General features: G+C 36.3%; 1 protein-coding gene across 5 annotated transcripts in view; it reads right to left on the reverse strand.

Moving 5' to 3' along the window:
- The window catches only part of LOC127881858 (basement membrane-specific heparan sulfate proteoglycan core protein-like), a 198,207-nt gene that overhangs the window by 103,797 nt on the left and 77,545 nt on the right, over window positions 1-16,865 (reverse strand). For 4 of the 5 annotated variants that reach the window (XM_052430022.1, XM_052430024.1, XM_052430023.1 and 1 more), the window contains exons 12-22: window positions 14,422-14,532; window positions 14,112-14,228; window positions 13,695-13,814; window positions 12,265-12,372; window positions 11,849-12,115; window positions 11,390-11,497; window positions 9,993-10,127; window positions 9,681-9,794; window positions 7,665-7,772; window positions 7,405-7,512; window positions 5,827-5,946 (exon numbers count right to left, since the gene is read on the reverse strand). In XM_052430022.1, the coding sequence (XP_052285982.1) occupies window positions 5,827-5,946; window positions 7,405-7,512; window positions 7,665-7,772; window positions 9,681-9,794; window positions 9,993-10,127; window positions 11,390-11,497; window positions 11,849-12,115; window positions 12,265-12,372; window positions 13,695-13,814; window positions 14,112-14,228; window positions 14,422-14,532 (1,416 nt within the window). The remainder of the gene's footprint in view (window positions 1-5,826; window positions 5,947-7,404; window positions 7,513-7,664; window positions 7,773-9,680; window positions 9,795-9,992; window positions 10,128-11,389; window positions 11,498-11,848; window positions 12,116-12,264; window positions 12,373-13,694; window positions 13,815-14,111; window positions 14,229-14,421; window positions 14,533-16,865) is intronic. The other variant, XM_052430025.1, reaches the window with a different exon arrangement.

The raw sequence follows: 16,865 nt of genomic DNA on the forward strand, positions 1-16,865 counted from the left end.
ACCTTTGACCTAGAAGGATGACCTTGAACTTGAAGGATGACCTTGACCTTGAACTTCCACCACTCAAAATGTGCAGCTTCATGATAACGCCGCTTTGAAATTTTTTTATTTTTATTTTTGACCTTGAAGGCTGACCTTGACCTTGAAGTATGACCTTGACCTTGAACTTCCACCACTCAAAATGTGCAGCTTCATGAGAACGCTGCTTTGAATTTTATTTTTTTTTACCTTTGACCTTGAAGGATGACCTTGACCTTGAACATCCACCACTCAAAATGTGCAGCTTCATGAAATACACATGCATGCAAAATATCAAGTTTCTATCTTCAATATTGAAAAAGTTATGGCCAATGTTAAAGTTTTCGGACGGACAGACGCCATATATTTGACATTTGACTTTGAAGGATGACCTTGACCTTCACCTTTCACCACTCAAAATGTTCAGCTCCATGAAATACACATGCATGCCAAATATCAAATTGCTATCTTCAATAATGCAAAAGTTATGGCCAACGTTAAAGTTTTTTTCGGACGGACGGACAGACTGACATACACACATACTGACATACTACAGTTCAACTGCTATATGCCACCCTACCGGGGGCATAAAAATACAAATACAACACAAAACTAATCAACAGTCAACTACTTAACTTATTACAAAATGGATCTGTTTCTTTTTTTATTAAAAATAAAATACTGAAAAAAAGTGTCAAGTTGTTATGCTATCAAACATAAATAGGAATACCCCAAGTGATATGATCCCCTTTCCTTATACCTTGAGATTTAATCTGTTTTCAAATGATTTTTTTTCATGCTGACAGAGCTCAAAAATTAACCACATGCTTATACATAACAAAACAATAATAATTATTAACAAAATAAAAATATAGAATTGTCTTACTGAATGTAAGAAAAATATATATCATTTACTGTAATAAATTAATGTTGAAGCACACAGTAACTTATAAGACACCTGAAAAATTTTGCCAGACATAGAAGAGTTTCACACATTGCAAATGAGATTATACTACAAAATGATGGTCATACAACCTGAAAGAGACAAGCCAGTGAACAAAAATGAACTATAAAGCAAAATAACATTCTTGTCATAACAAAATCCAACAAATGAACTGCTTTATTCTTTTCTATTAATAGAGCGGTTCAAAATGGCCTGAGTTTGACCATGCATGCCAGATCTGTAAATTATAACATGAGAACAAGGAAATGCCCAGCAAAATGAAACTGAGAATTGGTGCAGGGCTTGCAGTTGTGCTTATTAGCTCGGCTGTTTTCGGAGAAAACCCGAGGTATTGTCATAGCCAGCTCGTCGTGTCGTGTCCGTCGTCGTTCCGCTGTCAGCCTTGTGCTAAAACCTTAACATTTTGTCAAGGTTTTGAACATTGGCTCTAAAATCAAAGTGCTTCAACCTACAACTTTGAAACTTCATATATAGCTGCACCTTGATGAGTTCTACATGCCACACCCATTTTGGGGTCACTAGATCAAAGGTCAAGGTCACTGTGACCTCTAAAAAAAAAAAAAAAAAAAAATTCTGACAAGCTTTCATTTGCTAGCTTGGCTGTTTTCGGAGAAAACTCGAGGTACTGTCATAGCCAGCTCGTCGTGTCGTGTCCGTCGTTGTGTAATCCGCCGTCCGCGTCGTGCTAAAACCTTTAAATTTTGTCAAGGTTTTGAACATTGGCTCTAAATCAAAGTGCTTCAACCTACAACTTTGAAACTTCATAGGTAGCTGCACCTTGATGAGTTCTACATGCCACACCCATTTTTGGGTCACTAGGTCAAAGGTCAAGGTCACTGTGACCTTAAAAAAAAAAAAAATTCTGACAAGCTTTCATTTATTATAAACTGCATCCGCAGCCGAGCGTGGCACCTGTTATGCGGTGCTCTTGTTTTAATAATGAATTGCACAGAACTGTACAAACACACACTATTATTACCATATACCATTGTACAAGCACACACTATCATTACCATATACCATTGTACAAGCACACACTATCATTACCATATATCATTTAATAAGGATTGGTTTGCTCAGGACATATCCGAATGTCAACATGATATTGGCAGTGTGTCAATTTTTTTTCAAAATATTTTGTACATCACACTTGTTTCCCTAACAATCATTGAGAAATTACAGTTCATAATGGCACTCAGCCAATAATAAAACAAAAAGACTTTTCCGTACAAATAATTTCCTACAATTATTACACATTCACAGTTGTAATTAAATAAACACTTTTGTATGTAGCATATTCCATTGACTTTAACTTGAAGAGCTTACTTCCTGCAAACAAAACAGTCAGTCAGCAAAAGAAATATACACTTACATGAAAGGGCCATTCTGGAACAGGAGTTTTAATTCAGAAACATAAGACAGCAACTGACACACACACACACACAAGTAATAAACAATAATACAACATACAGAATCCCATCACAAAACAAACAATAATTTTTCAACATTTTATACAAAAAATGAAACAAGAATAAAGCTCTTCACTTATAATTAATACAACACAATATGTGTCATAGATTATAGCTCTTCACTTATAATTAATACAACACAATATGTGTCATAGAAATAGCTCTTCACTTATAATTAATACAACACAATATGTGTCATAGATATAGCTCTTCACTTATAATTAATACAACACAATATGTGTCATAGATATAGCTCTTCACTTATAATTAATACAACACAATATGTGTCATAGATATAGCTCTTCACTTATAATTAATACAACACAATATGTGTCGTAGATATAGCTCTTCACTTATAATTAATACAACACAATATGTGTCATAGATATAGCTCTTTACTTATAATTAATACAACACAATATGTGTCATAGAATATAGCTCTTCACTTATAATTAATACAAAACAATATGTGTCATAGATATAGCTCTTCAATTATAATTAATACAACACAATATGTGTCATAGATATAGCTCTTCACTTATAATTAATACAACACAATATGTGTCATAAATATAGCTCTTCACTTATAATTAATACAACACAATATGTGTCATAGATATAGCCCCTCACTTATAATGAATACAACACAATATGTGTCATAGATATAGCTCTTCACTTATAATGAATACAACACAATATGTGTCATAGATATAGCTCTTCACTTATAATTAATACAACACAATATGTGTCATAGAATATAGCTCTTCACTTAAAATTAATACAACACAATATGTGTCATAGATATAGCTCTTCACTTATAATTAATACAACACAATATGTGTCATAGAAATAGCTCTTCACTTATACTTAATACAACACAATATGTGTCATTGATATAGCTCTTCACTTATAATAAATACAACACATTATGTGTCATGGATATAGCTCTTCACTTATAATTAATACAACACAATATGTGTCATAGATATAGCTCTTCACTTATAATTAATACAACACAATATGTGGCATAGATATAGCTCTTCACTTATAATTAATACAACACAATATGTGTCATGGATATAGCTCTTCACTTATAATAAATACAACACAATATGTGTCATAGATATAGCTCTTCACTTATAATTAATACAACACAATATGTGTCATGGATATAGCTCTTCACTTATAATTAATACAGCACAATATGTGTCATGGATATAGCTCTTCACTTATAATAAATACAACACAATATGTGTCATGGATATAGCTCTTCACTTATAATTAATACAACACAATATGTGTCATGGATTTTTGAAGCTGCAGCTTGAAGGAAATTAACAAATTCACTCAGAATTGCTTTATATTGCTTTAAATGCTGATGGTCTCATATAGTGAACTTTACCAATAGAAAGCTGTTTACAATCACAATAAAAGAATACATGCATTTACAATTAGCTATTCTAGTTGTTCTATAAACTGGGCAAAGTTTTAGTGCAAATTAACTCTGGAGAGCTGGGTTGAAAGATATGATCAATTCTGAGGACTGCCTACAAAAACATTCTCAATTTTGGGGACATATGATCAATGACACTTTCAATTCTGAACGCATGAGTGCAATGAATGTTGAAAGCTTGGATTAAATTACATGGACAATTCTGGAGACAACGTTTAAATGATATGTTCAATTCTGGAGACATGGATTCAATGACATAGTAAAATCTGGAGACCTAGATTCAATGATATAGTAAAATCTGGAAACCTGGGTTCAATGATATAGTAAAATCTGGAGACCTGAGTTCAATGATATAGTAAAATCTGCAGACCTAGATTCAATGATATAGTAAAATCTGGAGACCTGGGTTCAATGATATAGTAAAATCTGGAGACCTGGGTTCAATGATATAGTAAAATCTGGAGACCTGGGTTCAATGATATAGTAAAATCTGGAGACCTAGGTTCAATGATATAGTAAAATCGGGAGACCTGGGTTCAATGATATAGTAAAATCTGGAGACCTGGGTTCAATGATATAGTGAAATTTGGAGACCTGGAGACCTGGGTTCAATGATGTAGTAAAATCTGGAGACCTGGATTCAATGATATAGTAAAATCTGGAGACCTGGGTTCAATGATATAGTAAAATCTGAAGACCTGGGATTGATGATATGGTCAATTCTGAATCAGCAAATCTGTCTTAATTCATTTGGAATTAAAAAAACAACACTTATCATCAAATAAATAATAAAACAACAAAACTTGGGTTGTAAATGTTGTCATTAAGAATACCAAATTGTATTATTGTATCTGCTTTTAATTGCTCATCAATATCATATCCAACTTGGTTACTTTGTTTTGTTTCACAGTCTGATCTTAATCTTTATTACTTGTTCCCATAAGAAACATTTTAAATTCAACATATCCTTAAAACGTGTAGTGACAATATTTCAAACATGTTTATAAAATTACAATACAAGATAATTAGGCTAGTTGTCCCCTACCGGTGAAACCGGAGGGGACTTATGGTTTGCACTCCGTCTGTCTGTCAGTCTGTCTGTCAGTCAGTCCGTCACACTTTTCTGGATCCTGCGATAACTTTAAAAGTTCTTCAGTTCTTTCATGAAACTTGAAACATGGATAGATGGCAATATGAAGATTATGCACGTCATTTCATTTTGTTCCTACATCAAAAAATTTGGTTGCTACGGCAACAAATATATAAATAAAAATATTTTTTTTACTGACAATGGTGGAGTTTCACCGGTAGGGGACCATATTGCTTGGCAATCTCTTGTTTTATATGCCAAACTAAACCTTTATTTTGGAAACAAAGAAAAATACCTGAGTTAGTGAATACATTCTCTGCAACATGGTTAACATTAAACAACATAACAAACATATGACAAGACTGAACAACATACAAGCACAAAGTCATGTAACCAGTCATGTGACCAACATCTGAGGTCAGCCTGATCCTTCCAATGACAAAACCTCAAACAATTTATGGTTTGATAGAGTATTAAGAGTAACATAAAGCTGGTATGCAACATTACTTACATTTGTCAATGCATAGACACATCATATTGTAAGAGCAAATGTAACAATGTTTATGTGATAACATTATAAGTTACCACATAAATCATTACAGGATTACAAAATTACAATGCTAATGTTTAATATAACACTACATATATATCTTAGATTTGCTACAACCTTTACTAGTACTGACGCCGTATCAAAGCAAAATTTGTGCCAATGACCAAACTTATGAGAGATTTGTAAAATAACTCTGTACAAGTTCTATGCTAAAAGCTACACCACAGCCTTCTGTAATATGTCATGCTACTCTCCATGTTGGCCCCCATGACAACAACTTACGACAGTGTTTCTCGTCTGACTGGTCTGGGCAGTCTGGCACGAAGTCACAGTGCCTGTTCACAGACAGACAGTGGCCCGTGCCACACTGAAAGTAGCCCTCAGGACAGAGCCTCCGTGGCGCTATAACAACATACAGCACATGACAAACAGCAACACATGTACCCCCAACCTGATTGTGAACAAACAATAAACATAGGGTTGCGGTCAAGTCTTCACAACATGGTCCTGTAGCTAATCTGTACATTGAGACCTGTCAAAACCGAATACCTGTCTAATTTAAAAGCATATAGATTTTTATATATGAAATAACCTAATATCCTTAGTGAACAGAACATAAATATATGAAATCGGATCTAATTGTTAAAAGAACAATAAATGGTAATATTGTCAATTAATAATTTGATTAGGAGAAAGAAATAGTATTAGAATGGCAATGGTTTGGCACACACTATAAGCTGAAATTCTAAGATTTTGGCACAGTTACAGAAACACTAAACATTTATAAGCAAAGCTAAAAGTGACACACAGAGATATATATTAATAGATAAAGTTAAAAGATATACAGTCAAAACTGAGAGCAGCAGTCAGTGAAGGGAAATGGCCTAAGTGACCGTTGTCGAAGAGTGACCGATATTCTTGGATCAACACTTTTTAGATGGTTGGTCAGTTTATAGTATTGACACGCAACCCAACTCAATCATTCACATACAGTGTAAAACAAAGGCTCATTGCTGATAACCAGGCCCTAAGCATATTAACATAAATAATTTCTATTCAATAATACAGAATAATTTCTTGTAAATTGATTTAATTTCATAACTTTTTTTAAACTGAATCTATGACTTTATCAACAATAGAATTATTGTTTACTCATGCACCTCCTTCATTCCGTATATCCGACAGTTTGTATTACATTCAATGAGATGTATTTTTAAATAAAGATTGTCACGTTTCATTGACGTCACATCGGAACAAATATCAAAGCGGATACGCTGTCATAAACCGAAAGTACGGTATAACTATACTTCTCTTTTGCAGAAAAAGACGTCAAAATCTTGTTACAAAATATTTGGTTTGTAATAAAAGTTGCAATTGAATGTTTAGTTTTCCTGAACAGACGATCACTAATCCTTTTATCGCCTTCTTATAATAACACTCGCCAGCTTATTGTTGTTTTTAACACATTCTCAGCGATAAAAATCTATTGACTTTGTCACGTGCTCATGCTTAGACGTTATGAATGCAGCCGATAATTGCTACTGATACACATTCTTATTAATAGGTGCACCAGTTTCATTTGTGTTCTTAATTTTCACGACTCAAAATGACTGACACGTGACTTTTGTTTTCAGTTCAAACATGACTTTCAAACTGAAATATATTGACTGTTGGCCGTGATGGACAATTGGCCATTATTCTAAAGTGTAATATAGAGTGAATTTTGTTGAGGGGAATCCAGACTGACCGTTGTCTTCAATTGCCTTTAAGGCAATAAGCATTTTGTGTCAAACTTTATCATTTTCTCATCTACCATTCGAATCTTAACACCACAACATGAGGTATGTATAGGACACTTACGACAGTTGTTTTCGTCTGAGCGGTCACGGCATTCATAGCGGCCATTACACTTGTCTGACTCTGGGACACAGTCGCCGTTCAAACATTGGAACTCCCCGGACCGGCACGCTGCGGAGACAGACAACAATATGTGTTAGGAAAAGACTTAAACATACAGCATACATAGTTAAAATATAAAAAAAGACATTTTGTTACAACAAGATTAGTATATTCTCCACTATGAGATTTCAGTATTACGATGTAAAAATAAGGGTGCTTACGGCAAGCTAACTCATCTGATCTATCATTGCAGTCAACACGTCGATCACACCTGCGACTGAGGGGGATACAGCTGCCATCACCACACCTGAACTGCTCACTCGTGCACACTGGAATTTACATGGTCGCAGGTCAAACAGAAGCTACAACTAGACGTGATCCTTCAAAAGACCCTGAGGTCCTTTAACACTAATTTGAAATACTATACCTAAGAGGTATAATACTAGAAACCTCTGGTTTGCAGCTACTTTTGTTACTATAGGGTTATAAATTGAACAAACTTAGTAGAGGAATACTATAGTATTATATATACTATTAACTTCAAGTATTAACACCTCTAGGCCTTGTCATTTTAGAGATGGTTTTTCTATTTAGATATATCAGTCTTTACAAATCACCCTACTCCTAGTGTGGCCAATGTTTTGGGAAAAAACAATGTAATACACTTAATTTTAAAGTTACAAGCCTTGTTGTTTCAGAGATTTTAAATATATTTTGTCATATATTCACATTATAAATGTGACCCCTAAACAGATATGCCATATTGCACAATTAACTGCTTCAGTTTGACTTTTAAGGTGAGACTTTGGCTTTGATGTTACCTCTTGCATGTGACATACTGTCTCATATAGGGTTACAATCATGTTTTGCCAGGTTAATTCCAAATTCTTAAAAACAACTGGAAATATTAGCGCATATAACCCATTCTCACACATAAGTACATATGTAAAAAGTACTATTTATACCAATAAATATGACTCTAACCTTACAGCTCGCATTATTGTGCAACACAACATAGCTTACATGCACTTCTCTGTTTCTAAATCCTCCATTGCATGAGCAAGTTAGACTTTAGACTTAATGAAGCACACAATAATCAACTTGAATTGGCCTGGATACAATTATTACTCAGCATTATTAGAAAGAACAGATTTACCCCCCCCCCCCCCCCCTCTTTCCATCAAAGAAATATCAGACATATTTTGTATACCACTTTATATGAATGTTATTGCCATTGGGAGATTCTTGATGGTGTTATTTCTCTTGATGGATTATCTTGCCACATCCCCAGTGGCTCGTACAATATGTTATAGCAATTTGGAGACAGACAATTATTTATAGAATCTGATCATTAGAATTAATGTTCTCTAATTAAGACACATTTCCCCATAGAACTTATGCATCAGAATATTGCAGTTGTTAATATCAATTTCATGTTTTGGAAAGCAAAGTTATTATTATAAAACATCTATTGTGCAATGTGAACATCTTTTGAGATCAAATTAAGTTATCTTCCAAAAAATAACTGTCATATTTTATTACACAATGTGCTTTGTTAATAATTCTATAAATACTAAAATAACAAGACTATTGCCAAGCAATATATGTTCCCTACCGGCTCCACCATTGTCAGAAATTACACCATTGTCAGAATTTGTATATTTTTTTTTTTCTATATTTGTTGCCATAGCAACCAAAATTTTTGACGTAGGAACAAAATGAAATGACGTGCATAATGTCCATATTGCCATTTATCCATGTTTCAAGTTTCATGAAAAAATATGAAGAACTTTTAAAGTTATCACAGGATCCAGAAAACCACCATTTTCAGCAGTATTTCTAGTCTATTTGTTGCCATAGCAACCATAATGTTTGAAGTAGGAACAAAATGAAATGATGTGCATATTGTTCATACTGCCATCTATCCATTTTTCAAGTTTCATGAAAAAATATTAAGAACAGGATCCAGATAAGTGTGACAGACAGACTGACAGACGCACAGAGCAAAAACCATAAGTCCTCTCCGGTGAAACCGGTAGGGGACTAATAATGTACTGCACGATATATAAATACAAAGCTATATCCTCGGAAATTGAATATAAAGACGTGAGTAAGTACTAAGGAATATTACTTTTCTCTTAAATGATTGAACTTCAATTTGAGTCTGATCAATGATTTAAGTAATGTTTCCAGAGGAGGTAAGATGGAGTAGTTATAGCATAAAGATGTGATCATACCGCATCCAAGTTCATCAGAGCGATCCTGGCAGTCTGGGTTACCATCACATCGGTTTATCTCAGGAATACATTGGCCATCACTCTCACACTCAAAGGAGTTCTTAGGGCATCCAGCTGACACCATGCAACCGACAGATAATTATTGAACATTTGAAATATAAACAAGTTTATAGGGTGGTTTGTCAAAACAAAAACAGGCTTTTTGTTCAAAAGATAAAAAAAAACATTTTAACTTTCAAACACACGTTGAGCCTTAAGATAGATGCAGAAATACATAAAGAACATGAAGTAGCTTTGCTGCTGGTCACTCACGACAATTTTCTTCATCAAAGCCATTGGTACAGTCAATGTTGCCATCACACTGCAGGGCCAGGTCGATACACTCCGGGATGCCTCGCACGGTTGTACACTGGAAGTCACTGGGCGGACACACTGGGGGCTCTGTAGCTGCAACAAGTGATACCAACCTGGCCATTTACATCATCACAATCAGGGGCTCAAAACATACATTTATTATTATAATTCCCAAATAATTCTAAAGTAAACAAGAGCTGTCAGAGGACAGTGCGCTCGACTATTTGAGTGCTTGACAGTATAACGTAAGCCATCATGGGGAAATTGTTCAAATTATTCAATAAGGTCAAGGTAATAGTTCAGGTATATTTTCCACAATCTATTGAAAATTTGTAAAGACATAAAACAAACTAATAAGATTTTATTTCAAGTTTGATAGCAATAGCTCGGGTGGGAAAATTGGACTGTCCTTCAAAAATAAAGTAAATAAATTAAGTTAAAGGGGGGGGGTTGAGAGGGGGGTTTAATGTGGGGTGTGGTAATTTATTAGATGATAATGCCAAAATTAAAAAAGAAACAAGTAAAAAAAAATTGGGGGGGGGAGGGGGGGCAGGGATTCTGGGTTGGGGCGTGGGGTATTGTTTTGGTGGAATCCATTGTGGTATTCAGGCAAGTGTTGTTTTGTCAAGTATTAATAAAATCTGATCATAAATAAAGAAGTTATGGCAATGTAACTAAAGTAATATGCATATTATAAGTGAAAAAAGGGCCATAATTCTTACAAAATGCTTGATACAGTTGTCTGCTCTTGTTTATAGAATGGGGTCATGTTGGTAAAGAAGTTTGCAAAATATGAAAGCAATATGTCAAGGGACAATGAAAATATTTGAGGTGGTACGCAAACTTTAACATAGATTTATCAATAATATGCATATTGTAAGTGAAAAAAGGGCCATAATTCTTACAAGATGCTTGATACAGTTATCTGCTCTTGTTTATAGGTTGGGGTCATGTTGGTAAAGAAGTATGCAAAATATTAAAGCAATATGTCAAGGGACAATGAAAATATTTGGGGTGGTACACAAACTTTAACATTTGCACGCTAACGCTAACGGGAACGCTAACGCCGATGCCGGGGTGAGTAGGATAGCTCCACTATATATATTTCATATATAATAGTCGAGCTAAAAACTACACAACTTATACTTGTACAGAGCTTGTACAGTGAGATGTTTAAATTAACCACCCACACATTTCCAATGTTGAGAAGGTTAGCACACTGGGTTGTCCAATAAGTGTAAGAAGAATACTTTACCTCATGTTACCATTACCTGATTTACAAACATGATGAATAAAATCAGTAACTGCTTTTACGACCTACACCACTGTAAGAAATGGTTGATATTTCAACTTACGACAGCCGACTTCATCTGAGCCATCTTCACACTGCGGTCTGCCATCACACCTCATCACTGCCTCCACACAGTTCCCATCAGCACATGTATACTGGTCCCCACGGCAACCTTAAGAGGTTACATGCTACCATAAACACCATAGTCGAACATTGCTACAACCATAACAACAGTGATCTGTTTGTATAATACAAAATGTTATTATTATTGTTTAAAGAACACTTTGGCTATATGGTGGGACAAAATGCATCTGTCAGTCAAAAATGTGTACATACATAAAACAATCACTGCTGCAAAATTGTCAATTAGTTGTTCAATAATCTTAAAAATATATAAATATAAAAGTGGTTATAGACCCAACACAATTTTATATTTATGTAATTTATTTAATTTAATTAGATAAATTATTTATAAAAAGCAATGACAAAAATCTGTAGTCATGAGTAGTCATCTCATACTGACCAACAATGTTGACCCTGACACGGTCAGTGTTGGTCTGCCCCCTGGCGTCCTGTACCAACAGAGAGAACTCGTACTGACCGACCCTCAGCCCACGCACACGAATCACTGGCCCTTCTTGCAGGGCCCCATCCGCTCCCAGCTGGCTCCACACATAGCGCACTATGGCCTTGTCATCGGTGGAAAGGGAGCCATTCAGTGTGATCTCCAGGTTAGGCCTGTACCTCTCAGTGATATCAACACCAGCATTAGCCACTGGGGGGTCATCTTCTGCAGAGAAATATACTTAGTGACATACCTTACCTCATATGCTTCAAAATTGTAACAAATAACCTAAAATTATTTAATACTTCTAGTTTTATGAATAACAAAACCCTGCAAGGTGCATGAGTATGCGACTCCATGATGTGAATACTCACTGCAGCCCTCCTCATCTGAGCGGTCCTCACACTGCGGTATACCGTCACAGCGCATACGGCCTTGCACACAGTTGCCGTCCCTGCATGTGAACTCATCTGACCTGCACGCTGAAATATGCAGGGGAGCTGGCATTGAAATTTACAGTAGAGCTGGCTTTGGTAGCATGAAATGTACAGTGGAACTGGCATTGGTAGCATGAAATATACAAGGGAGCTGGAATTGAAATAAACAGTGGAACTGAAATTGGTAGCATGACATGTACATGTTAGCTGACTTTGGCAGCATGAAATGTACAGCGGGACTGGAATTGGTAGCATGAAATATACAAGGGAGCTGGAATTGAATAAACAGTGGAACTGAAATTGGTAGCATGACATGTACATGTTAGCTGGCTTTGGTAGCATGAAATGTACAGTGGAGCTGGCATTGTTAAATGTGCAGTGGAGATTGCATTGTGAAATGAATAGCGGAATTGGCATCGTAAAAAACAGTGGAGCTGGCATTGTTAAATGTTCAGTGGAGCTGGTATTGTGAAATGTATAGTGAAGCTGGCATTGTAATAAACAGTGAAGCTGGCATTGTGAAATGTACAGTGGAGCTGCCATTGTAAAATAAGCAGTGACACTGCCATTGTGAAATGAACACTGGACCTGGTATTGAAATAAACCGTGAAGCTGCCATTGTGAAATATGCATTTGAGCATGCATTGAAATGTACAGGAGCACGCATTGAAATGTACAGGAGCACGCATTGAAATGTACAGGAGCACGCATTGATATGTACAGGAGCACGCATTGAAATGTACAGGAGCACGCATTGAAATGTACAGGAGCACGCATTGAAATGTACAGGAGCACGCATTGAAATGTTCAGGAGCATGCATTGAAATGTACAGGAGCACGCATTGAAATGTACAGGAGCACGCATTGAAATGTTCAGGAGCACGCATTGAAATGTACAGGAGCACGCATTGAAATGTACAGCGGAGCAGGCATAAGTAGCAATCTTCATTCACTACACTACTGAGCACTTCCAACCTGATCAAACTATTTACTTATAACTAATTTAACTCAAGCAAAGATCACTTTAAAACCCTCAGTAGCTTGAAGCACATAGTCCAAGCAAAATAATGATAAATTACAAGATGAACCTCTATTTACTCTTACTTCAATAGTTACTTTATTAGTAAAAACTTAAAAACTCAAGAACATGTTTGGTCCTAAATCATGTAAAATATTGCAATTTACCCTCCATAAAGACTATTGGGCCCATTTTACTACTTATCTAAGATGAACATGCAATATCCTTTTTGATAAATATTCTACATTGTTCATACAAAAATATCCAAGACAATATTGATATTATAATGAGCATTTCAGTTTTTGGGCTAGTTTTGACAAATTCATGATTGATGAGAGACTCCAGGTACCTTTCCTGCATTCGAGTTCATCAGAGCCATCCTCACACTGGGACAGCCCATCACAGCGCATGCTGGCAGGCACACAGGACTGGTCTCTACACTGCCACAGGTTGGGACCACAATCCTTAGCTGCAACAAACACAAACCACATATATACACTAAATATTATTATACTTTCATTTTGATCAGCTTTATAAAAAAAAACACAAAATAAGTATCAATTAACAACATGTTATAACAGAAGTGATGCTTATATATCAGTATACACAAGGGAGATTGATAATTTTAAAATAAAGGTCAACATTTAAGCTAAAATGCATGTTTAATATTATGTTTAAACCTGTGAATATCTTGCTTGAAAATTTGTGAAGCTATTCACTCATCTTCATCTAGTACGACTCAAAGTTAAACTGCTAGAGAACTTACGACAGCCGAGTTCATCAGAGCCATCGGTGCAGTCGTTGGATTTGTCACACTTGAGTCTCTCATCCACGCACTCCTGTCTGGCTGTGTTCACACATGTGAAGGTGCCCACGGGGCAAGCTGCAAGCAATGACAGCTATGTTAGTACACACACCTTCATCTTACATTAGCTATTACATTATCATATATCATACAATTGTTCACATAATGTATTCACATAATATACATCTTTAAGAAGTGACTGATGGTTAATTAAGGAATAAATGAAAAGGGTCAATATTTATCTAGTAAGATATAAGCAGCCTGAACTCACGACATTTGGCCTCATCAGAGCCATCAGGGCAGTCTCGTCGTGTGTCACATCGACGGGCCCCTGCAATGCACTTTCTGCTCGTCACACACTGGAACTCACCCTCCAGGCAATCTACAGAATGACACATACACTGGCACTGACAGTGCACAAACAAACCTAGTATTTTCAAGCACTTGACAGAATGACACATACACTGGCACTGACAGCACACAAACAAACCTAGTATTTTCAAGCACTCGACAGAATGACACATACACTGGCACTGACAGCACACAAACAAACCTAGTATTTTCAAGCACTTGACAGAATGACACATACACTGGCACTGACAGCGCACAAAAAAAACTAGTATTTTCAAGCACTCAACAGAATGAAACATTCACTGGCACTGACAGCACACAAACAAACCTAGTATTTTCAAGCACTCAACAGAATGACACATACACTGGCACTGACAGCACACAAACAAACCTAGTATTTGCAAGCAATCTACAGAATGAAACATACACTGGCACTGACAGAACACAAACAAACTTAGTATTTTCAAGCACTTGACAGAATGACCCTTACACTGGCACTGACAGCACACACACAAACCTAGTATTTTCAAGCACTTGACAGAATGACACATACACTGGCACTGACAGCACACAAACAAACCTAGTATTTTCAAGCACTTGACAGAATGAAACATACACTGGCACTGACAGCACACAAATAAACCTAGTATTTGCAAGCAATCTACAGAATGAAACATACACTGGCACTGACAGCACACAAATAAACCTAGTATTTGCAAGCAATCTACAGAATGACACATACACTGGCACTGACAGCACACAAATAAACCTAGTATTTTCAAGCACTTGACAGAATGACACATACACTGGCACTGACAGTGCACAAACAAACCTAGTATTTTCAAGCACTTGACAGAATGACACATACACTGGCACTGACAGCACACAAACAAACCTAGTATTTTCAAGCACTTGACAGAATGACACATACACTGGCACTGACAGCACACAAACAAACCTAGTATTTTCAAGCACTTGACAGAATGACACATACACTGGCACTGACAGCACACATACAAACCTAGTATTTTAAAGCACTTGACAGAATGACACATACACTGGCACTGACAGCACACATACAAACCTAGTATTTTCAAGCACTCTACAGAATGACACATACACTGGCACTGACAGCACACAAACAAACCTAGTATTTTCAAGCACTCGACAGAATGACACATACACTGGCACTGACAGCACACAAACAAACCTAGTATTTTCAAGCACTTGACAAAATGAAACATACACTGGCACTGACAGCACACAAACAAACCTAGTATTTTCAGGCACTTGACAGAATGACACATACACTGGCACTGACAGCACACAAACAAACCTAGTATTTTCAAGCACTGGACAGAATGAAACATACACTGGCACTGACAGCACACAAACCTAGTATTTTCAAGCACTTGACAGAATGACACATACACTGGCACTGACAGCACACAAACAAACCTAGTATTTTCAAGCACTTGACAGAATGAAACATACACTGGCACTGACAGCACACAAACAAACCTAGTATTTTAAAGCACTTGAAAGAATGACACATACACTGGCACTGACAGCACACAAACAAACCTAATATTTTCAAGCACTCTACAGAATGACACATACACTGGCACTGACAGCACACAAACAAACCTAGTATTTTCAAGCATTCTACAGAATGACACATACACTGGCACTGACAGCACACAAACAAACCTAGTATTTTCAAGCACTTAATGATTGACACATACACTGGCACTGACAGCACACAAACAAACCTAGTATTTTCAAGCACTTAATGATTGACACATACACTGGCACTGACAGCACACAAACAAACCTAGTATTTTCAAGCACTTGACAAAATGAAACATACACTGGCACTGACAGCACACAAACAAACCTAGTATTTTCAAGCACTTGACAGAATGACACATACACTGGCACTGACAGCACACCAACAAACCTAGTATTTTCAAGCACTCTACAGAATGACCCTTACACTGGCACTGACAGCACACAAACAAACCTAGTATTTTCAAGCAATCTACAGAATGACACATACACTGGCACTGACAGCACACAAACAAACCTAGTATTTTCAAGCACTCTACAGAATGACACATACACTGGCACTGACAGCACACAAACAAACCTAATATTTTCAAGCACTTAATGATTGACACATACACTGGCACTGACAGCACACAAACCTAGTATTTTCAAGCACTTGACAGAATGACACATACACTGGCACTGACAGCACCCAAACAAACCTAGTATTTTCAAGCACTTGACAGAATGAAACATACACTGGCACTGACAGCACACAAACCTAGTATTTTCAAGCACTTGACAGAATGACACATA

The sequence above is a fragment of the Dreissena polymorpha genome, chromosome 5 (assembly GCF_020536995.1).
Source record: "Dreissena polymorpha isolate Duluth1 chromosome 5, UMN_Dpol_1.0, whole genome shotgun sequence".
NCBI lineage: Eukaryota > Metazoa > Mollusca > Bivalvia > Myida > Dreissenidae > Dreissena > Dreissena polymorpha.